Source organism: Eschrichtius robustus, chromosome 12 (genome assembly GCF_028021215.1).
Source record: "Eschrichtius robustus isolate mEscRob2 chromosome 12, mEscRob2.pri, whole genome shotgun sequence".
Taxonomy (NCBI): Eukaryota; Metazoa; Chordata; class Mammalia; order Artiodactyla; family Eschrichtiidae; genus Eschrichtius; species Eschrichtius robustus.
In genome coordinates this window covers 82,899,895-82,922,896 of record NC_090835.1, presented here as the reverse complement: position 1 = coordinate 82,922,896, position 23,002 = coordinate 82,899,895, and the positions used below count along the sequence as shown (strand labels likewise).

Genomic DNA, 23,002 nt, shown 5'->3' with positions numbered 1-23,002 from the left:
CAAGGGTTCTAATTCTCCACATTCTCATCAATACTTGTTATTTTGTTTGTGTTTTTTTTTTAACTAATAGCCATCCTAATGGCTGTCAAGTGACAGCTCATGGTTTTGATTTGCACTTTCCTAATGATTAGTGATGTTGAACATCTTTTCCTATGTTTATTAGCTATTTACAGATCTTTGGAGAAATGTTTATTCAGGTCCATTGACCATTTTTAATAAAGTTTTTTGTCGTTGTTGTTGCAATTCAGAATTTCTTTATATAGTCTGGATATTAATCCTTTATCAGATATATGATTTGCAAATACTTTCTTCTATTACACAGGCTGCGTTTTCACTCCGTTGATAGCGCCCTTTGATACACAAAAGTTTTTAATTTGATCAAGTCCAATTTATCTATTTTTTTGTTGTTGTTGTGCTTTTGATATCATAGTGAAGAAATCATTGCCAAATCCAAATGTCATGAAGATTTCCCCTACATAAAAACAAAGAAGTATTTTTTATATAAATCATGTTGGCTTAAGTTCTATGTTTAAAAATCCAAATCTCTAGCTTAGTCTGCAGAAAGTAATTAAACTTCATTTATTTTCTGCTTTTGCCTCCTATTCTCAAAATATCCTTTGGGTACCTTCTTATCATCTCAGTTTCTTGGGGATTTAGGCAAGGCATCAATTATCTATGTCCATTACATTGTCTATGTTCCCAATATGTTCAGAAGGCTTAAAAAATGCTTTAAACTAACAATGGTTTAGGTTTGCTTTGGACTGCCCCATATGAAAAACTTAAAGACTTGCAGATTAAAAGCTACCTTCCCACCCCACTTAGTTGAGTATAATGGGAAAGAGAAAGGAGTAACAAGGAAAGGTTATTTCTTTCTGCTTCATGTGATTGATAAGGAGGTGAAGTGATTTTTTTCCTCAATTTTCTAAAACAACAAAAACGCCTTTGGGTAGATCCCGGGCAAAGGAGACTTCATCTGGAGGAGCTGTCCAGAAGTAGGAAATGGGGAATAACGGGAAGCTGTGCCATGTGCTTACCAGCTTTTCCATGGGATCCATTCATGTGGCTCATAGCTGCCAGAATGCATGTTGACGGGTCCATCAAGAAAATTTTAGAAGAGCTCCTTACACTATGTTAACTTAAAAATAAAGGCCACCTCTTTTGGTGGAAAGAACAAATCACTTCGTTTGGCTTTTGTCCTGACTCTACCCCTGCTCAATTCGTTGAGTAAGTAGTCTTGTAGCAGTCACTTAATTTCACCTTTTTGGAATGAGATATTAGAATAAGTACCTAAGCTTTCATTAACCCTAAGTAATAGAGGGGCTTATTGGGAGCTATATTTCTTCCCATTGGGAAAATGGGGAAAGAAGAAGCTGCTATTTCCTTAAGGCAGAACAGAGCCACGTGAATAATTAACCCTCAGCAAGTTGAGGTCCTGATTTTCAACAAGAGGGTAATTCCCCAAAGTTGGGAGAATTCCATGGAAAGGCGTTTTGCATGTGTTATGTCAGATGTTGTGGCCTCTGATTGCTCTCCCATATTGCTTATTGAATTAGTCTAGCCTTGGATCCCTAGAGAGTGAGTACTGCTGCTTTAAGGCTCATTTCATGGGGGTCTTTGTGGCTTTTAAACTTCCAAACTTCTTGGGTGATAACTATGCCTGTGGATTGTTTAGTATTCATTAAGGGTTCTGAGTTTTCTGCCTTTAAAGACACAATAAGGAAAGTTTTTCAAGTGTTTGTATAAACTTATGTGTATATGTTATACCCATGTTTATACATGATGTGCATTGTATACAACGAATGCCAGGTGACCGTAAAGCAAATGATTAAAGTACATTTTGCTATCTGGAAAGTATAGTGAGCTTTATGAATTTTTGGAGAGGCTTTGGAAAATTTTTGCTTTATGGGGTTTTCTCTGAAGAAGAGTTTGTTGGAAAAAATGCATATATTTCATTAATTTTATTTATCAGCAGTCAAAGCAATAACTTACACATATATATTTAAAAAACAGTTTAAAGCACACTGCTTTGAGATACTAAATAGATGGCAGTTCAGTTGATTTTTGGATGTTTTATTTTCCGTCATGGGGACATTTAAATTATGTCACTGCCTGCTTGCCACACCTACCCATACTGATAACTGGCATATGAAAATTTGGAAAAATAAAACATAGAGATTTTTTTCCATCATGTCAAAATAGCATGTGGTTTTGATCCTGAGAGTGGAGGTTTTCCATCAGACTGCCCTATCTGAGATCTCCGGGTCTATTTCCTCCTTTGCCTGGACTGCTGTTACTGGTAGTTGGTATTATTCAATTATCTCTACATTTTAACCTTGGTGTTTACCTCTAATGTCGCTCAAATCAGTAGATGATTCATTGCATCTGGAGCCAATAAACAGGGTTTGGCCGAAAAGGGACAGTGTGTGGCAGATGCGTTTAGAGGAAAGGGAACAATGCACTTGAAACTGGGCTCTAAGAGCTTACAAATTCAGTTATGCATTTGTGGGTCCAGGGCAGGGTCCTGTAACACCTGGCCCGTAGAGAATGTCCAGTGAAGGTTCACAAAGGGGATGGCGATGATTTAATCAACACAACCTGTGTATACAAGAAAGGCATCTGCACTGCAGTGGACAGGCAATTTCCCCAACTTCTAGATTCTTGAGATTGCATCCCAGCTCCGAAACCCATCATTTAACCTTTCTGGGCTTCCTCATTCCCAAGTAGGACTGATAATTTTGTGGTATTAGCCTTAAAACATATCATCTTTTGCATCATCAGACAATACCAGATAATACATGCATGAATGTTTAATGATAAAACATGATGCTACTTTGATATCAGGGGATCTAAAAACCTAAATTAACATTTCCTTTGTTCTTCCTAAAAAGTACCTTAATCTCTCCCCTTAAAGAATGAGAGAAAAGTTATTTAGTCAAGGCCGATGAAAATACCAGATACAGGTACAGGCTGGATTTCTCTGGTTTCTGAGCTTGGTTTTCCCCTGCAGAGCAAGGCTTTTTTTTTTTTTTTTTTTTTTTTAAGTGAGGGAATAAAAGAGTCAGATTCACCTCTCTCCTTGGAAGAAATGCAAGCGAAAGAGTAGTGCTATTAATACCAATTATATTCAAATACTATTCTCAGAAGTCAAGTTGGAATCTGGGCTTTCAAAAATTCTTAGTATCTCCCAAAGGACACACATCATGGTTGTGTTCAGGATCAGGAAGGTTTTGCATTTCTTCAGCCTTTTAAACAGAGAAAGGTTGTGAAGACATAGCAGTCGTATGGTATTTGCTGTTTTTCTTTAGCAGTCTTAACTCTTCCTGAGCAAATGAGTTCTCTATCAGGTCTTAATTTAAACTTCTTGGCATCATAAATGAAAAAAAATTCTGTATTGCCTCTCCTGTGTGCTGGGAGTCACTTATGCAGTGGGAGAACCATCTGGCCTTCTGTCCGGCACCACCATCCTAGCAACTTAGGACAATGCCCATTTATTATCTCCAAGGTTCTGCAGGAGACGTCTGGGCACAGAGTAGCTGGGGACTCTGTTCAACATCTCACAAGGCTGAGGTTAAGGTGTCAGCCTCGCTACATCCTCATCCGGAGGTCAGGGTCTTCCTCCAGTCTCATTCAAGTTGTTGGCTGAAGTCAATTTCTGTCAGCTGTAGGATGAGGACCTCATTTTCTTGTTAGCTGTTGGCCAGGGACCATTTGGGGTCCTAGAGGCTGCTCTTGGGTCCTCTCCATAACATGGCAGTTTGCTCCTTCAAGGTCAGTGGAGGAATCTCTCTTTTAAGAGCTCACCTAAACAAGAGATGTCTATCCCCCTTTTGATTAACCCAAAGTCAACTGATTTCTGAACCTTAATTATACCTGCAAAATTCCTTCACCATAGCCATGTGATGTAACCTAATTATGGGAGTGAGATCCCATCATATTCAGCAGCTCTGTTCATACTACAGGGATGGGGAGTATCCAGGGCATGTACACCAGGGGGCAGGAATCCTGGGGGGCATCTCAGAATTCTTAATACAGGTAGTATGCTTGGATTTGGGGATTTGAGAAGATCTCTAGATAGCCTTTGTGAAAGGCTCCCATTCTGGATCATTTCCATTCCTGAAGGCTTTAATGAGGCTGTTAGTTCTAGCTTCCAATGAGGGGTTCAGGTCTGTGGTGGTCTCTGAGGAACTTACCCCCGGAGAGAGGATTTGTACTCTTGGTAGAATACCTATCTCTATATTCAGTGTTTCTCGAAACTGGACATGTCTAATGCCAGCACAAAGATGGGGAGAAGACTTGGCTTCGGTTCTGATCCAAATGTAAGGAATTGGTGTGGTCTAACCTCAGACCTCGAAATGTGGCTGGGCATCTCCTTGCCCTGTGTGAGCTGTGGGCATGATTCCTCCAAAGAGGTGGGAAAAGGAGGAAGGGGGAGGGAACCATGAAGAAGACCCACTTTGTTTGTGTTCATTGGAGACCTATCCACTTTCCTAATTGATTGTTCACTACAAAGTAGCTTGATGCTTCTTCAGCCTGGGAGCTAAATGCAATCAACTTTTGTTTGTTTCTGTAAAAAAAATTTTTTTTTTTGCCCTTGAGGAGATCATTATTTCTACTGTATGAAGATGGTAGCCCAAACATTAAAAGTAATTAGAGCAGATGGCAGTGAATACGGCTTTTGTAAAGTACACTGATGCTTACAAACCAGTTTTCATTCTCTAGGCTTCCTCTTTTTCTCTCTGCCACCACGTATTCATTTTGCTTCCCTTCAGGTATAAAGGGGAGGGAAAAAGAAAAGGAGGGAAAAAAAAAGGTTCCCCTGGTACATGAAACTGAGGAGCTGTCAAAGGTTCATAGCAGGGAAAGTGAGCTCCCGTGTATTCAATCACTGAAATTAAGTGTTTTCTAAGGCGGTGCAGTTGCGGGTCCATTGCAAGGGGAAATAACACGCTGTAGTCCATCACTTAAAATGTTAACCTTGTCTCTTACTAGTGACTGGGAACAGAAAAACGTGCTCTGCGCTTGCTGGTTAAATGGCAGTGTGTCAGATCTGCAGAAAAGGCTAGCGTGTATCTGTCAGTTTTCCGATTTGACTGTATATGTGTATGTGTGCACGCCCGGGTGACGCACACACACACACACGCACCCTCACTTCCACTTGCCTTTATGTAGCCTTCAGAGACCTGGCTTATTGCTCACTGGAAAATGAGGAGAATTGAACCAGTTTTCAGTATTTCAATATATAGCCTTTTGCTTGCCAGTCTGCAGACTCTTAGGTAGTTGTATTATAATTATTTATTTTTAATCGTAGAAAGTTCTATTTTGAATATATTTCAGTATTGATGGAATGTAGTTGTAGTGTACTAAGCATATTATAGGTACTTGGACAATATCAGTTCTTACTCTTACACTGATTGTATAAATTATAATATACCAGGAGTAAGCAAATTTTTTCTATAAAGAGCCAGGTAGGATATTTTAGCTTTGGTGGGCCATAGAGTCTCTGTCACAAATGGAAAGCAGCCTTCAACAATATGTTGAAGTGAATGGTCGAACCGATGTTCCAATAAAACTTTATTGATCAATACAATGGGTGGGTCAGATTTCGGCTGTAGTTTGCTGACCCTGTTACAGACTACTGAATATTTTACTTGATCCTTTTCTCTATGACATGTGGAGAACTTGAAGTCTTCAGGCAGTGGGAAACGTCAATGAATGTCCTGCTGCTTCAGCAGGAAGACTGAAGAGCTGTGCAGCCTTCCTGCCTGTGGGCCCGGCTGCCCTCTCTGGGCTCCTTGCTGAGCCTGTAGCATTTCACACATCTCGTTTCTCAGGGCACCTCTGGCTCGCATCCACCCACCTCTGCTCCCATCCTTTATCGGAGGGGCTGGCCCCTGATCACTGCGTATGAAATAGCTCCTCCCACTCTGACTCTTGTGCTCCACTTCCCCCTGCTTTCTCTTCTCAGAGCACATTATTTGTTTTATTTATTTAACTTTATCTCCCTAAGATAGAAGCTCCCTGAGATCAGGGATTTGTTTTATCTTGTGCTCAATTAATATTTGTTGAATCCAGAGCTCCATCTGCTCCATAGTTCCAGGCAAGGAGGCTGAAAAGTGTCTGGGATGACTGAGAAAATACCTGTTTCTTAAAAATTTTATTGAGGTATAGTTGATTTACAATGTGGTGTTAATTTACGCTGCACAGCAAAGTGATTCAGTTATGCATATATAGATAATGTATATATGTATGTACATATGTATTACATAAGTGTAATGTATATATGTATTATACTGTTAAGTGCACTCAAAAATGTTAGTCATTATGAGTAAATTTTAAAATTTCACATTAAAAAATTTAAAGTATAGAGGGTGATGCATAGGTTTTTCAGTTGTGAGGATTAGTGATACCAGAAGTCAAATGTCTAGCACTGTGCCTGGGACATTGGAGGCGCTGGGTCGTGGAATGATCTTCAGGCTTATAATTCAGAAGAGACATTATTTGAGGAGATTTGAAGCTTTGAATGGAAGAGAAGATGAGGAAAGTTTCGGCAAATTTGTTCTGTTTGCAGACTGTACTAGTTCCTGAAGCTCAAGAGTGCTAAAATAACTTACATGGATGAAGCACTGAGCTAACATCAATATTCTTAGAGAAATCATGGTGTATAGGATGTGCACAGAAGGGAGAGAGAAGCTAGTGAACTGCCCGGTTTTCTAACAGGGACAAAGCATAAAATGTGAATTGGGCCGGTGTGGCTGGCAGGAGGCGTTACTGACATTTCCGTGAGTAGTCAATGTGCCGGGCAGCAGAGGGGGACTTTCTCATGTTATCTCATCATCGTGAAGGGTTTATAGGCACTGAGAAAAGAAAGTGATCACTTAGAGCCAGCATGAGCCCAGTAAGAACAAATTATGCCAAACTAATTTAATTTCCTTTTTGTTCCCTAAGGAGTTATTGGATTAGAGGTCAGGGGCTCTATTCGTAATCCTGGATTTGTAGATGGTTGACTTTTCCTACAATGAGCATTTTTGGGTTTCATAATCAGCTGAAATAATCTCAGCCTGTGTTAATTCATGTGTAGTGTCCAGACTGAAAAAAAGAAAAGTAATTAATGCACAGGCTTTCATCTGTAAGGTGATCTCTACCAGAGTTAGTCACCTAATTTTCTGAATTCACATAGTACCTTGCTTATGCCTTTAATTATTGAATTAATCACACTTTATATTAATTACCTGGCTATTTGTCTTTTTTTCAGGGATAACATGAGCACCTTAAGAACAAGGATGAAGTTACATGTATCTAAAAGAAATACCTTTGCACTAGCTCATACAGGAAAGGTTTAGGATTTTAACTGGCCAACATGCTAAATATCACCCAACATTATAATACAATTATGAAAATAGCCAAGACTCTATTGTTTAATAAATGGTGTGAAGACATTTCATTATATCTGGGGTGGGGGGGAACAAAGCAAAGATAAAAAATAAGGAAAAATGGAAAACTTCCCACCAACGTAAATTCTAAATTAATTGAGGATTAACATGCGAATATAAAACCCTACAAATCAAGAAGAACATATAAGTGCTGTTTGTGTCAGAATGAAAGAAGGGAGTCTTATGTGTAAAAGAATGGAGGATGTTACAAAAAAAAGATCAATACATTTGGTTTCATAAGAATTAAAAACGTTTCTATATAAAAGAGCACTGAAAAAAGTAAAAAAAAATTGCAGTGTCATATCAAATTATTTTAGTTATTAAAACAATACTTTGAATTATGGCATAATGATTATGAGCTCACGTAAGAGTTGACTATTCATTCAAACACATTTTTTGGGGTACCAACCATGTGGCCAGGCATTGTTGTAGGTACTGGGATACAGCAGAAAACCAAGAAACTCTCATGAAGCTTACATTCCACTGGGACTTGACTGACTGTAAACAATACACAGTGTTTCAGTGATAATAAGTTCTTTGGAGAAAACAGAGCAATGTAAAGGGTGGAGAGAGCGTTGGTGACAGGGACCTGTCTTTTCCTATTTCCAGGGCTTGTTTGCTGAAGCAGGCATTCTGGGGAGGTGTCAAAATAGTTCCTCCTTGTCTTTGTCATCTAGGAGACACTGACTAGAAAGATCCCCACACTCTACCTTCTCCACAGCCCTGGCTTAACACAGATGCTTGCAAATAGGTCTTTGCTTTGCCTGGTGTTCCACCTTGCTGATCAATGCTTTCTTTCAAGATAACTCTGGTGGTACTGCAAGTACATTTAAGGTGACACGTAAGATTTGCAGACACTGCACATTCCTGAAGTTCAGAGAAGTGCTGACAAGCTGTAAGACGAAAACAAATTGCATAAGCTTCTCGCTGAGCCAGGAAAGTTTTTGTTTGTATTTTGTTTTGTTTTTTGGTTTCTGTTTTGGTTTATTTGGGGCTGTATGTTCTAAGGTAAAAATGAGGGCGTGTTCTGGATAGTTCCCAAGTCTCTATTTTTAACTCCACCCCCATATGCCCATAGAGAGATGATTTTCTTCATCTGCAGAATGGGAATGAGTGATTTGTTTATCTTGAAGAAGAAAACTAGAGCTAAAGGCTGAACACCTTGGGGACTATGGTGGAAAGACCTGTTATTTGGTGAAAGTGAAACTTGCATTGACCTGGGAGCTGGGCTGGTGATGCAGAGCATGGCTTGCACCAAAACATTACATTGGTATCAACTGAGAGGCCTTCGAATATATGGACAAGAAGTCTTTTTAGTGATGCTGTCAGCATTCTTTTTTGCTTGATTGGATCAAATTGAAGGAACTGAAGGATAAAGATGTTGGAAAGTGGGACACCTCCTCTGTCTCATGGGGTTATTGCTCTAGGAGGCCTGTGGAATAGAATTATACTACCATTGTGTCAACTATGAAAATGTAGAGCTACAATTCTTACGACACGTGTAACCATGAATTCCCTGACAACTTGAAACCATGGAGATATTTTACTCTTCTACTTCCCTAGGTGCTGTCGGACAGTTGAGGATGCATTAATTTTTTAGGAAAAATTTTTGCTAAAAGTTTAGGAATTTTTTACTTTTAGTATTTAGTCACTGTTTTGTAATAGGCATGAATCATTGATACATTTTATATAATTTCAAGATACCTTTATTATGATAAGGAAAAGCTTTGGGCAGAGGGAAGCTTAGATCTTTTGAAATTTAATGCTTAACATTGATAACCATTTGTAAAGTACCACATTCAATAAAGAGGCTTAAGGTGAAAGAAAAAATCAGTGGAGGATTTCATAGGGAGATTGAATCTGAGTCTCTGGTTTTAATTTTGATACATTTACCCTTGTTTGGTTTTAAGTTTACATAGAGTTTGAAAACACAGAAAGGAGTGGGAAAGGATGTGGGCCAAACTCAATGGATCAAGAGACCTAGGGAACATAACATTTTTAAGTAATTTTAGACCTTATCACTTATTTGCTCACCTATTGTATCAAGAAGGCATGTATGCTTATGTGTGTGTGTGATATCTATAAATACGTGTGGAATTTGCTGGTGGATGATTCACTTAAGAAATCATTTCATCAATTTTTATTTTCCACTTAACTATGTGTCAGACACTTTTGAGGGGGTTGGGGATATAGCAATGACCAAAACAAAGTCCCTGTTTTTCATTTGAGTAATAAGCTCAATGGATGATAAATACACAAGGCATGATAATGGTCTAGTACAAGGATGAAGCAGTATCAGGGTGAAGGAGTGATAGGACATAGCATTTTAATAAGGAGACAGAGAAGGAAGTGTTGGTTGAGCAGAGACCTGAATGAAGTAAGGGAGTGTGCCTTGCAGATATTTTGGCCGAGAGCATCCCAAGAGAGGCCATGTGAGCGGGAAGACCCGAGGTAGGAACTTGCTTGGCTGGGTCCAGGCTGTCTTCACCTCCACGGCCTTTAACACAACCTTTAAACTCTTTGAGCCTTTGTTTACTCAGCTGTAAAGAGGTTATAACAATATTTGACCTTCCCACCTGCTGCGTTGGGGCTAAGTATAGCAATTTTCTTTTTTTAAACGTCTTTATTGGAGTATAATTGCTTTACATTGTTGTGTTAGTTGATGCTGTATAACAAAGTGAATCAGCTTTATGTATACATATATCCCCATTACCCTCCCTCTTGTGTCTCCCTCCCACCCTCCCTATCCCACCACTCTAGGTGGTCAAAAAGCACTGAGCTGATCTCCCTGTGCTATGCTGCTGCTTCCCACTAGCTATCTATTTTACATTTGGTGTTGTATATATGTCAATGCTACTCTCTCACTTCGTCCAAGCTTACCCTTCCCCATACCTGCATCCTCAAGTCCATTCTCTATGTCTGCGTCTTTATTCCTGTCCCGCCACTAGGTTCTTCAGAACCTTTTTTTTTTTTTAGATTCCATATATATGTGTTAGCATATGGTATTTGTTTTTCTCTTTCTGACTTACTTCACTCTGTATGACAGACTCTAGGTCCATCCACCTGACTACAAATAGCTCCAATTTTGTTCCTGAGTAATATTCCATTGTATATATGTGCCACATCTTCTATATCCATTCATCTGTCGATGGACACTTAGGTTGCTTCCATGTCCTGGCTATTGTAAATTGTGCTTCAATGAACATTGCGGTACATGACTCTTTTTGAATTATGGTTTTTTCAGTGTATATGCCCAGTAGTGGGATTGCTGGGTCATATGGTAGTTCTATTTTTAGTTTTTTAAGGAACCTCCATACTGTTCTCCATAGTGGCTGTATCAATTTACATTCCCACCAGCTGCTGGACCAACAGTACAAGAGGGTTCCCTTTTCTGCACACCGTCTCCAGCATTTCTTGTTTGTAGATTTTTTGATGATGGCCATTCTGACCGGTGTGAGGTGATAACCTCATTTTAGTTTTGATTTGCAATTCTCTAATGATTAGTGATGTTGAGCATCCTTTCATGTGTTTGTTGGCAATCTTTATATCTTCTTTGGAGAAATGTCTGTTTAGGTCTCCTGCCCATTTTTTGTTTGGGTTGTTTGTTTTTTTGATATTGAGCTGCATGAGTTGCTTGTATATTTTGGAGATTAATCCTTTGTCAGTTGCTTCGTTTGCAAATATTTTCTCCCATTCTGAGGGTTGTCTTTTCGTCTTGTTTATGGTTTCCTTTGCTGTGCAAAAGCTTTGAAGTTTCATTAGGTCCCATTTGTTTATTTGTGTTTTTATTTCCATTTCTCTAGGAGCTGGGTCAAAAAGGATCTTGCTGTGATTTATGTCATAGAGTGTTCTGCCTATGTTTTCCTCTAAGAGTTTGATAGTGTCTGGCCTTACATTTAGGCCTTTAATCCATTTTGAGTTTATTTTTGTGTATGGTGTTAGGGAGTGTTTTAATTTCTTTCTTTTACATGTTGCTGTCCAGTTTTCCCAGCACCACTTACTGAAGAGGCTGTCTTTTCTGCATTGTATATTCTGGCCTCCTTTATCAAAGATAAGGTGACCATATGTGCATGGGTTTATCTCTGGGCTTTCTATCCTGTTCCATTGATCTATATTTTTGTTTTTGTTCCAGTACCATACTGTCTTGATTACTGTAGCTTTGTAGTATGGTCTGAAGTCAGGGAGCCTGATTCCTCCAGCTCTGTTTTTCTTTCTCATGATTGCTTTGGCTATTTGGATCTTTTGTGTTTCCATACAAATTGTGAAATTTTTTGTTTTAGTTCTATGAAAAATGCCATTGGTATTTTGATAGGGATTGTGTTGAATCTGTAGATTGCTTTGGGTAGTATAGTCATTTTCACAATGTTGATTCTTCCAATCCAAGAACATGGTATATCTCTCCATCTGTTTGTATCATTTTAATTTCTTTCATCAGTGTCTTATAGTTTTCTGCATACAGGTCTTTTGTCTCCTTAAGCAGGTTTATTCCTAGGTATTTTATTCTTTTTGTTGCAGTGGTTAATGGGAGGGTTTTCTTAATTTCTCTTTCAGATTTTTCATCATAAGTGTATGGGAATGCCAGAGATTTCTGTGCGTTAATTTTGTATCCTGCTACTTTACCAAGTTCATTGATTAGCTCTAGTAGTTTTCTGGTGGGATCTTTAGGATTCTCTATGTATAGTATCATGTCATCTGCAAACAGTGGCAGCTTTGCTTCTTCTTTTCCGAGTTGGATTCCTTCTATTTCTTTTTCATCTCTGATTGCTGTGGCTAAAACTTCCAAAACTATGTTGAATAACAGTGGTGAGAGTGGACAACCTAGTCTTGTTCCTGATCTTAGTGGAAATGGTTTCAGTTTTTCCCCATTGAGAACGATGTTGGCGTGGGTTTGTCATACATGGCCTTTATTATGTTGAGGTCAGTTCCCTCTATGCCTACTTTCTGGAGAGTTTTTTTTTAACACAAATGGGTGTTGAATTTTGTTGAAAGCTTTTTCTGCATCTATTGAGATTACCATGATTTTTCTCCTTCAATTTGTTGATATGGTGTATCACATTGATTGATTTGCATATATTGAAGAATCCTTGCATTCCTGGGATAAACCCCACTTGGTCATGGTGTATGATCCTTTGAATGTTCTTCTGGATTCTGTTTGTTAGTATTTTCTTGAGGATTTTTACATCTATGTTCATCGGTGATACTGGCCTGTAGTTTTCTCTTTTGTGTGTGACATCTTTGTCTGGTTTTGGTATCAGGGTGATGGTGGCCTCGTAGAATGAGTTTGGGAGTGTTCCTCCCTCTGCTACATTTTGGAAGATTTTGAGAAGGATGGGTGTTAGCTCTTCTCTAAATGTTTGATAGAATTCACCTGTGAAGCCATCTGGTCCTGGGCTTTTGTTTGTTGGAAGATTTTTAATCACAGTTTCAATTTTAGTGCTTGTGATTGGTCTGTTTATATTTTCTGTTTCTTCCTGGTTCAATCTCAGAAGGTTGTGCTTTTCTAAGAATTTGTCCATTTCTTCCAGGTTGTCCATTTTATTGGCATAGAGTTGCTTGTAGTAATCTCTCATGATCCTTTGCATTTCTGCAGTGTCAGTTGTTACTTCTCCTTTTTCATTTCTGATTCTACTGATTTGAGTCTTCTCCCTTTTTTTCTTGATGAGTCTGGCTAATGGTTTATGAATTTTGTTTATCTTCTCAAAGAAGCAGCTTTTAGTTTTATTGATCTTTGCTATCGTTTCCTTCATTTCTTTTTCATTTATTTCTGATCTGATCTTTATGATTTCTTTCCTTCTGCTAACTTTGGGGTTTTTTTGTTCTTCTTTCTCTAATTGCTTTAGGTGTAAGGTTGGGTTGCTTGAGATTTTTCTTGTTTCTTGCAGTAGGATTATATTGCTATAAACTTCCCTCTTAGAACTGCTTTTGCTGCATCCCATAGGTTTTGGGCCATCTTGTTTTCATTGTCATTTGTTTCTAGGTATTTTTTGATTTCCTCAGTGATCTCTTGGTTATTTAGTAGTGTATTGTTTAGCCTCCATGGGTTTGTATTTTTTACAGTTTTTTTCCTGTAATTGATATCTAGTCTCATAGCGTTGTAGTCAGAAAAGATACTTGATACGATTTCAATTTTCTTAAATTACCAAGGCTTGATTTGTGACCCAAGGTATGATCTATCCTGGAGAATGTTACATGAGCACTTGAGAAGAAAGTGTATTCTGTTGTTTTTGGATGGACTGTCCTATAAATATCAATTAAGTCCATCTTGTTTAATGTATCATTTAAAGCTTGTGTTTCCTTATTTATTTTCATTTTGGTGGTCCATTGGTGAAAGTGGGGTGTTAAAGTCCCCTACTATGATTGTGTTACTGTCGATTTCCCCTTTTATGGCTGTTTGCATTTGCCTTATGTATTGAGGTGCTCCTATGTTTGGTGCATAAATATTTACAATTGTTATATCTCCTTCTTGGATTGATCCCTTGATCATTATGTAGTGTCCTTCTTTGTCTCTTGTAATAGTCTTTATCTTAAAGTCTGTTTTGTCTGATATGAGAATTGCTCCTCCAGGTTTCTCATGATTTCCATTTGCATGGAATATCTTTTTCCATCCCCTTACATTCAGTCTATATGTGTCCCTAGGTCTGAACTGGGTCTCTTGTAGATAACATTTATACGGGTCTTGTTTTTGTATCCATTCAGCCAGTCTATGTCTTTTGGTTGGAGTGTTTAATCCTTTTAGATTTAGGGTAATTATTGAGATGTATGTTCCTATTACCATTTTCTTAATTGTTTTGGGTTTGTTATTGTAGGTCTTTTCCTTCTCTTGTTTTTTCTGCCTAGAGAAGTTCCTTAGCAGTTGTTGTAAAGCTGGTTTGGTGGTGCTGAATTCTCTTAGCTTTTGCTTGTCTGTAAAGGTTTTAATTTTTCCATCGAATCTGAATGAGATCCTTGCTGTGTAGAGTAATATTGGTTGTAGGTTTTTCCCTTCATCACTGTAAATATGTCCTGCCACTCTCTTCTGGCTTTCAGAGTTTCTGCTGAAAGATCAGCTGTTAACCTGATGGGGATTCCCTTGTATGTTATTTGTTATTTTTCCCTTGCTGCTTTTAATATTTTTTCTTTGTATTTAATTTTTGATAGTTTGATTAATATGTGTCTTGGCATGTTTCTCCCTGGATTTATCCTGTATGGGACTCTCTGCACTTCCTGGACTTGATTGAATATTTCCTTTCCCATATTAGGGAAGTTTTCAACTATAATCTCTTCAAGTATTTTCTCAGTCCCTTTCTTTTTCTCTTCTTCTTCTGGGACCCCTATAATTCGAATGTTGGTGCGATTAATGTTGTCCCAGAGGTCTCTGAGAGTGTCCTCAATTCTTTTCATTCTTTTTCTTTATTCTGCTCTGTGGTAGTTATTTCCACTATTTTATCTTCCAGGTCACTTATCTGTTCTTCTGCCTCAGTTATTCTGCTATTGATTCCTTCTAGAGAATTTTTAATTTCATTTATTGTGTTGTTCATCATTGTTTGTTTGCTCTTTAGTTTTTCTAGGTCCCTGTTAAATGTTTCTTGTATTTTTTCCATTCTATTTCGAAGATTTTGCATCATCTTTACTATCATTGCTCTGAATTCTTTTTCAGGTAGACTGCCTATTTCCTCTTCATTTGTTTGGTCTGGTGGGTTTTTACCTTGCTCCTTCATCTGCTGCGTATTTCTCTGTCTTCTCATTTTGCTTAACTTACTGTGTTTGGGGTCTCCTTTTTGCAGGCTGCAGGTTCATAGTTCCCATTGTTTTTGGTGTCTGCCCCCAGTGGGTAAGTTTGGTTCAGTGGATTGTGTAGGTGTCCTGGTGGAGGGGACTTGTGCCTGTGTTCTGGTGGATGAGGCTGGATCTTGTCTTTCTGGTGGGCAGGACTGCGTCTGGTGGTGTGTTTTGGGGGTGTCTGTGAACTTAGTATGATTTTAGGCAGCCTCTGTGCTAATGGGTGGCGTTGTGTTCTTGTCTTGCTAGTTGTTTGGCATGGGGTGTCCAGCACTGGAGCTTGCTGGTTGTTGAGTGGAGCAAGGCCTTAGCATTGAGTTGGAGATCTCTGGGAGAGCTCTTGCTGACTGATATTACGTGGGGCTGGGAGGTCTCTGGTAGACCAGTGTCCTGAACTCAGGTCTCCCTCCTCAGAGTCCCAGGCCTGACACCTGACTGGAGCACCAAGACCCTGTTAGCCACACAGCTCAGAATAAAAGGGAGAAAAAAAAGAAAGAAAGAAAAATAAAATAAAATAAATAAAGTTGTTAAAATAAAAAATTAAAAAATATATATTAAAATTAAAAAAGTAATAAGAAAAATAAAAGTAAAAAATAAAAAAAGAGAGCAACCAAACCAAGAAACAAATCCACTAATGATAGCAAGCACTAAAAACTAAACTAAGATAAACATATAAATCAGAATCTAGTCAGTTGCATACAGCAAACCCCACGTCTACAGTTGCTCTCAAAGTGCACCGCCTCAATTTTGGGATGATTCATTGTCTATTCAGGTATTCCACAGATGCTGGGTATATCAAGTTGATTGTGGAGATTTAATCCACTGCTTCTGAGGCTGCTGGGAGAGATTTCCCTTTCTCTTCTGTGTTCGCACAACTCCTGGTGTTCAGCTTTGGATTTGGCTCCGCCTCTGCGTGTAGGTCGCCCTCTGGCATCTGTTCTTCACCCAGACAGGAGGGGGTTAAAGGAGTGGGTGATTAGGGAGCTCTGGGTCACTCAGGCCGGGGGCAGGGAGGGGTACGGAATATGGGATGAGCCTGTGGTGGCAGAGGCCAGCATGATGTTGCAACAGCCTGAGGCGTGCCGTGTGTTCTCCCGGGGAAGTTGTCCCTGGATCACGGGACCCTGTCAGTGGCGGGCTGCACAGGCTTCCAGGAGGGGAGGTGTGGATAGTGACCTGTGCTTGCACACAGGCTTCTTGGTGGCTGCAGCAGCAGCCTTAGCATCTCACGCCCGCCTCTGGTGTCCACGCTGATAGCCACAGCTCCTGCCCATCTCTGGAGCCCGTTTAGGTGGTTCTCTGAATCTCCTCTCCTCGCGCACCCAGAAACAATGGTCTCTTGCCTCTTAGACAGTTCCAGACTTTTTCCCGGAATCCCTCCCATTTAGCTGTGGTGCACTAGCCCCCTTCAGGCTGTGTTCATGCAGCCAACCCCAGTCCTCTCCCCGGGATCTGACCTCTGAAGCTTGAGCCTCAGCTCCCAGCCCCCACCTGCCCCAGAAGGTGAGCAGACAAGCCTCTCGGGCTGGTTAGTGCCGGTCAGCACTGATCCTCTGTGTGGGAATCTCTCCGCTTTGCCCTCTGCGCCCCTGTTGCTGCGCTCTCCTCCGTGGCTCCGAAGCTTCACCCCCCACCCCCTGTTTCCACCAGTGAAGGGGCTCCTTAGTGTGTGGAAACCTTTCCTCCTTCACAGCTCCCTCCCAGAGGTGCAGGTCCCATCCATATTCTTTTGTCTCTGTTTTTTCTTTTTTCTTTTGCCCTACCCAGGTGCATGGGGAGTTTCTTGCCTTTTGGGAAGTCTGAGGTCTTCTGCCAGCATTCTGTAGGTGTTCTGTAGGAGTCGTTCCACAGGTACATGTATTTTTGATGTATTTGTGGGAAGGAAGGTGATCTCCACGTCTAACTCCTCCGCCATCTTGAAGGTCCTGAGTAGGGCAATTTTCAAAGGCTTTTCGACCAGGCCAAGATGATAGAACACAGGGAAGGCAACCAATGATACACACAGCTGCTTCCGAGCCAGAGAGAAAGTCTTTAAAGTTCCCTCAGAGCTAAGATGACAGGTATCAGTGCTAACCTTGAGGTTTGAAAGGTTCTCAAGTTAATTACGGGAAGACATCATGGAATGGTCCTCCTCTGACTTCCTTTTACCTAATCAATGTCTAGTTGTTCCAGATCTTCCCATTTTGAGGGTCCTGTGCCCAGGTTTTTTGTGTAGTTCTGTAGCTGGGCTTGGATCTGAACACGAGGCTCACGTCTCAGAAAAAGTCAAGCTGCTGAAGCTGCTGAATTCTTCACTCCTCCTCATGGCTCATCCACACACCCTTGCTAGCCTTCCCTGGGCTTCAGGGGCTGGTGTGAAGGGAGCCTCCCAGTTCCTTTTTTGGATCTATCTCCCTCTTCTCTAGCCCTTGCCTTGAATTGGTCCTCAAAATTTGATGCAGAAGTGCCATCAAGGAGATGATTAAAATGACAGATCCCTGGTCCCACCTCCTGAGCGTTTTTTAAAAAAATTGAAGTATAGTTGATTTACTATGTTGTGTTAGTTTCAAGTGTACAGCAAAGTAATTCGGGGAGATATATATATATTCTTTTTCAGATTCTTTTCCATTATAGGTTTTTACAAGATACTGAATATAGTTCCCTGTGCTATATATAGTAGGTCCTTGTTGTTTATTTGTTTTATATATAGTAGTGTGTATTTGTTAATTCCAATCTCCTAATTGATCCCTCCTCCTGAGCTTTTGGTGCCATCCTGGTGGCATTGAGAGAATCTGCACCTTAAACAGCTCTAGGCTGAGAAACCCTGTCTGAAACATCATCTTTAAAATAACGGGATAGGATTTCTCTAGAGTCCTTTCCATCTCTGACCTTCTAGAAATCCAAGCTTTTTCACATGTCTTGTCTTAGTGACTCAGGGCTGACTTACAGATAATCTGGTTCACCTTCTCTGGAGTTGTCTTCACCATCTTTTGGTCTTTTCCATCTTGTCACCACTTTATTCCACTCCAGTTTCCTCCTATTGGCCCCCCTTTTTCTTTGTGGATTCTGCAGAAGTGAATTAAAGGATTATAGGAAGGTAGAATGTCTAGTTGTATGAGGAGCCCTTTCTGTAATTTTACCTCCCCATGCCTAGCTTCAGTGTGAAATAGGTAGAGAGCTAAACTTCTGTCCCACTTTTTGAGTCTTTGGATGGTCATCCTGTGGTTCACGGTTCATACAGCTCACAATGATGCTTGGGTACCACACGTTCTTTTTTTCCTGGGACTGCTTATCACTGTGCCTGATGCCTTTCCATCTCTTAAATTGGGATGAGTCACTGACTTATTTCTCCTTTATAGATGCAGAAAATGAAAAGATCCTGCTTTTCCTTATCCCCAAGTCTTGTTGGTGATCGGGTTCAGTATATAACTCAGGACTAGTGAGCTGGGGCTCAGTACACCTGGAAAATCTACTGACTTCTGGCAACACATTTGTCCATTTTCTCTCTCAGAAGTACTCCAGGGCACTGTTCTCTGTGGAGGTGCAGTTATTGGTATTATAAACATGCCTCCCCTCCTTCACGATCTTCTCCCATCTGCCTCAAACATCTCACAAGAGGACTTTCTAGGCAGTTGTTTTATAGGAACTGGGGCTTCGCTTTAGGTTGGCATCTGTGTGGGAAGAAGAACTGTGGGGAGAGAGTCATACACATGTCATCTGTATGACCTTGAGCTAATCACCTTGTCCAAGAGGATGTCATCTGTATGACCTTGAGCTAATCACCTTGTCCAAGAGGACTTCATTACATTTGTCAGAATTACAGTTCCATAGCTGCACAGGACATTTAAACCTGTTCTCCGCCTCTTGCATGAGCCAGATACTGCTTTCTGTGATTTTCACATCCTTGGTTTGAAAACCACGTGAGTTCAATGTGACTGTAAATTAACAGGAAGCCAGAAGCTCTGAGAGGGAGACGGCAGGGGGTGAAGGGTGCTTCCTCTTCTAGGCTCCTCACAGTCCCGCTCCTGGCACCTCCCTCAAAGGTTCTGGGTTGTCATCTGAAGTCAGCTGGCACTTTTCCTGTGCACAAACTTTGCCAGCGTGGAGGCACCAAACACAGAGGGAAAGGCATCAGTAATATCAAAAGAGGCAGGGTGGGAGGATGGATCTGAACACGTGGAGAGAGGAATGTTCCTATAAAACAAGGACACTTGGCAGCAGAGCCAGTGAAAAATGGTACCAATTATATAAAGCAAAATGCCACACATCAAGCAGAATGTTTTAATTCTCTCTATTCCTGGCTATTTATGACTTTTTGTCCAAGACTCAATACACGTCTGTAAAAATAAAAAATGAAATCGACCCCATCTGTTATGTAGAAGGCGGCCTGTGCTGGGGAAAAAAAGGTAAGAAAGTATTACCAGCATATCGTTGGAGAATTCCAGAGGCTGAACACAGAAGACCTTTGAGTACGACTTTGCCCCTTCCGTATTTTCCCTTTTTTGAGTTAGTTGTACGAGGGTGACTAATTTTATGGAGATGTTTAAAATTATATTTAAATTAATTTGAATTTAAGGAGTTTCTGTTCTGATGGATCACCCAGACTATCCTGCTTGAAAACAAAACAAAACAAAACAAAACAAAATAACCAAACCTGTTTTCCAGGGCAACTTTCCCTTTCAGTTCTGCCGGAGGTGGTCCAGGGCTCACAGCTGGTTTCCCGAGAGACTGCCACAAGAGGGCGACAACGTCACGGTAGAGAAAGGCCAGCTGCTCCTGTTGGACACCAACACCAGCATCCTCAACTTCCTGCACGTGAAAGGTTTGCGGAGTTTGGAGATGGGGGTGGCGTTATTATATATGATTTTATCATTTTAGGGGCAGAAGGAAGGGGAACTTTTTGGATAAGTTCCAGCACTTGGTTGACAATTTATTCTCGGACCAAACTGAGATTTCCCTATGAAAGGAAGAAGTGGTCAGAAGGTCAGACTCTTAAAAGCACAGAGCTTGATTATTTTAAGTTTTCAGATGCAAGAGGGTGAACAGTGTTCTCCAAGGATATGCTTCTTTATTCAAGTCCTTTGTGTTCATGCTTGTCCCTGGCAGCACTCAAAACATAGCAGGAGGCTCTGAAATCAGTTAATGCTGCTGCCTTTGAAATTCCCTGCCAAGAAAGCAATGCCTTCCTGCTTTTACCCTGTTGTGGTTTTGACTTCCTTGTCCCGTGGAAAGTCATATAAATAGGCTTCCTTATTGAGAAACCGGCCACATAGCTCTAGGGTCTGGGAATTTGGGAGAGACTGAGAATTCAAATTTTAACCCCTCCCCCTCATTACCAAGTGACTAAGTCAGTTTTTTCTACCTCCTCGTGAGTTTGTTTCCTTATCTGTTAAATGAGAATAAAAATCATTGCCTACTTCAGTGGCAGATAATAAGGAGTGGTTATCAAAGGGACTCTTGTTCACTGGCAAATGAAAATTACTTGGCAAATGTGATTAGTTATGGAGATCTATAAAACTGCACTAAAATACCATTCTGTACTATAAATATATTTAACATTTACAGGAGCATTTGTTCCTGTTAAAGTTAGCTTGTGGCTATATGAGGGAGAATAAAATATTTTGCAGAGGATAAACTGATGGAGTGTTACTACCCGTCTCTTACAGGTGGACTTATTAGGAATTTTACATTCTTTATTCTACAAGCTTATTTTTTTTTCCCTCTGGTAGCAAGGAGAAGATTTCAGGCAAATCAATTAATTAGTACCCTTTAGGAAAAAGGTCTGTGAGCTTGAGCTCCTGACCGGTCTTTGTGGTGGTTGTGTGTGTGTGTAGCCAGTGGCTATGGGGAGTCCTGACTTATTGACAGCTAGCAGCTACCTAAGCACTGGCAATGACAAAGGGAAATTACAGACTTCAAGTCTCAGCTCAGAGAAAAGATGCTCTTTACAGGCCTTTAACTAGGATTCTCGCCACAGGAGTCAAATCCTGTTGGAGGATGGGACGCCCTTCAGGCGCTCAAGGGTCTTTGCCTGATATTGATACCATTTGGGAGAAGTTTTGCAGCTAAAAGACCTCAAACTCAGCCCATCTGAGTCTCTGGATATCCTAGTAGTTCCAGGTAAATGTTCCAGCAAGGAATGGTGTTTGTCGATAGGGCCAGAGACTGAAGATGGAGAAGAGGCATCAGAGGAGAACAGAGGGCAAGGGAAAGGCAGAGGTATGTGGATACACACCTGGCTTCCACTCTTGGAGATTTCGAGATCCTAGTAACCCAGATACTTGCCCCAAGCTGTCACCTTTCAGTGGTGGTTATTCCTAAATGTTCCTGGTTCAGGCAATACTTCACTCTCATTATTTAGAATAAGTGACTAGGTTTAGAAGGGCTAACCCTCATCCCATGGAGAGGGAAAGTCTGTTATGTGAAGGATCCCCCCCATTGGTAGGATTGTGAGGATAAGTGGTGGACACCCGTTTCTGTACAAACAGGAGTTGTTGGTAGGGAGCAGGGTTGCCTAGAGTGAAAGTAAGATTTTAATCACAGAGATGTGGGTCATAGCTTCTAGAAAGTATGAGAACTGGGAAAGGACACAGATGAAATTTGGTTCAACAGATGACTTGTGAATGCTTATTAAGTGGCCTAGGCACTCTGTGTGAGACACAAGAAGAAGTGAAGAATAATGCTTAACATGAATAATGTGCATTACTACTAAAGAAAAAGTAATTAGGGAGCAAATATAAAAGAGTAAAATGTCTAGTTCTAAAACGCGTGATGTAGGAGGTAAGGCAGAATGTAGACAGAAGTAATCCGAGTGTCCGGGATGTAAGCTTAGAGTTGGATAGTGGAGAGGAGGTGAAGAGCATGTACTTTGTACCTGAGACAAGTTTTGATCGTGTAGACGTCAATATACACACAGATTCAACGTGGGAGGAATTTCCCCATCTCACTTAATAGCCAGTGGCTCAGGCCAGAAATCTTGGTGGCACCCTAGATATCTTTCTTTTTCTTGTATTCCATGACCAATCCATCAGTGAATCTTATTGGCTGAATCTTCAACGTGTGTCCCATTAGTACCAACCTAGTCCTATTCAACCTAACTTTTGGCCGGGACCATTTCAAACAACTTCTTAACTGGTTCCCATGTTTCTAATTTCTTTGTCTTCTTTAGTAGCAGAACCCCAGTTTTTATTTGGGGAAGCAGTGTACCCAGCTAAAATGCTATATTTCCTCATCTCCTTTGTAGGTAGACATAGCCTGTGGCTAAGAGCTGGCCAGTGATATGTAAGGGGAAGAGTGGTACAGGACATCTAGGACATTTCCTAAAGTAGAGATGGCTTAGTAGGAGGCATGCCCTATTTGTCCCTCTTTCTTTCTCCTCCCTGCTTCCTGGAATGTAAATGTGATAGCTACATTTTCAACTGCCATCTTGGACCATGAGTTGACTTGCTAAGAATGGGAAAACAGGGAATTCCCTGGAGGTCCAGTGGTTAAGAATCTATGATTCCACTGCAAGGGCATGGGAACTAAGAGCCCACATGCCCCTTGGTGTGGCCAAAAAAAAGAATGAGGAAACAGAAGAATGGAAGAAACCCGGGACTCTGATGTCATACTAGCATGGCACCTGGGGCTGCCCACCTTCCGAGTTGTCATACTAGCATGGCACCTGGGGCTGCCCACCTCTGAAGTACTTTTTGTGATAGAAAAAATATACCTTCATGTGTTTAAGTCATTGGCATTTGACTTCTGTGCTATATGCTAAAATAACCCCCAATAATTTATTGTCCACGCCCTTTAAAATATGTCAGATCTTATTACTTCTTTTCTCAACCACCCCT

The 23,002-nt window shown here is 40.5% G+C and overlaps 1 protein-coding gene across 1 annotated transcript in view; it reads left to right on the top strand.

The window, feature by feature from the left end:
- PKHD1 (PKHD1 ciliary IPT domain containing fibrocystin/polyductin) overlaps positions 1–23,002 on the top strand; it is a 432,444-nt gene that overhangs the window by 119,453 nt on the left and 289,989 nt on the right. The window contains exon 37 of the mRNA XM_068558204.1: positions 19,833–19,989. Coding sequence (XP_068414305.1) covers positions 19,833–19,989 — 157 coding nt within the window. The remainder of the gene's footprint in view (positions 1–19,832; positions 19,990–23,002) is intronic.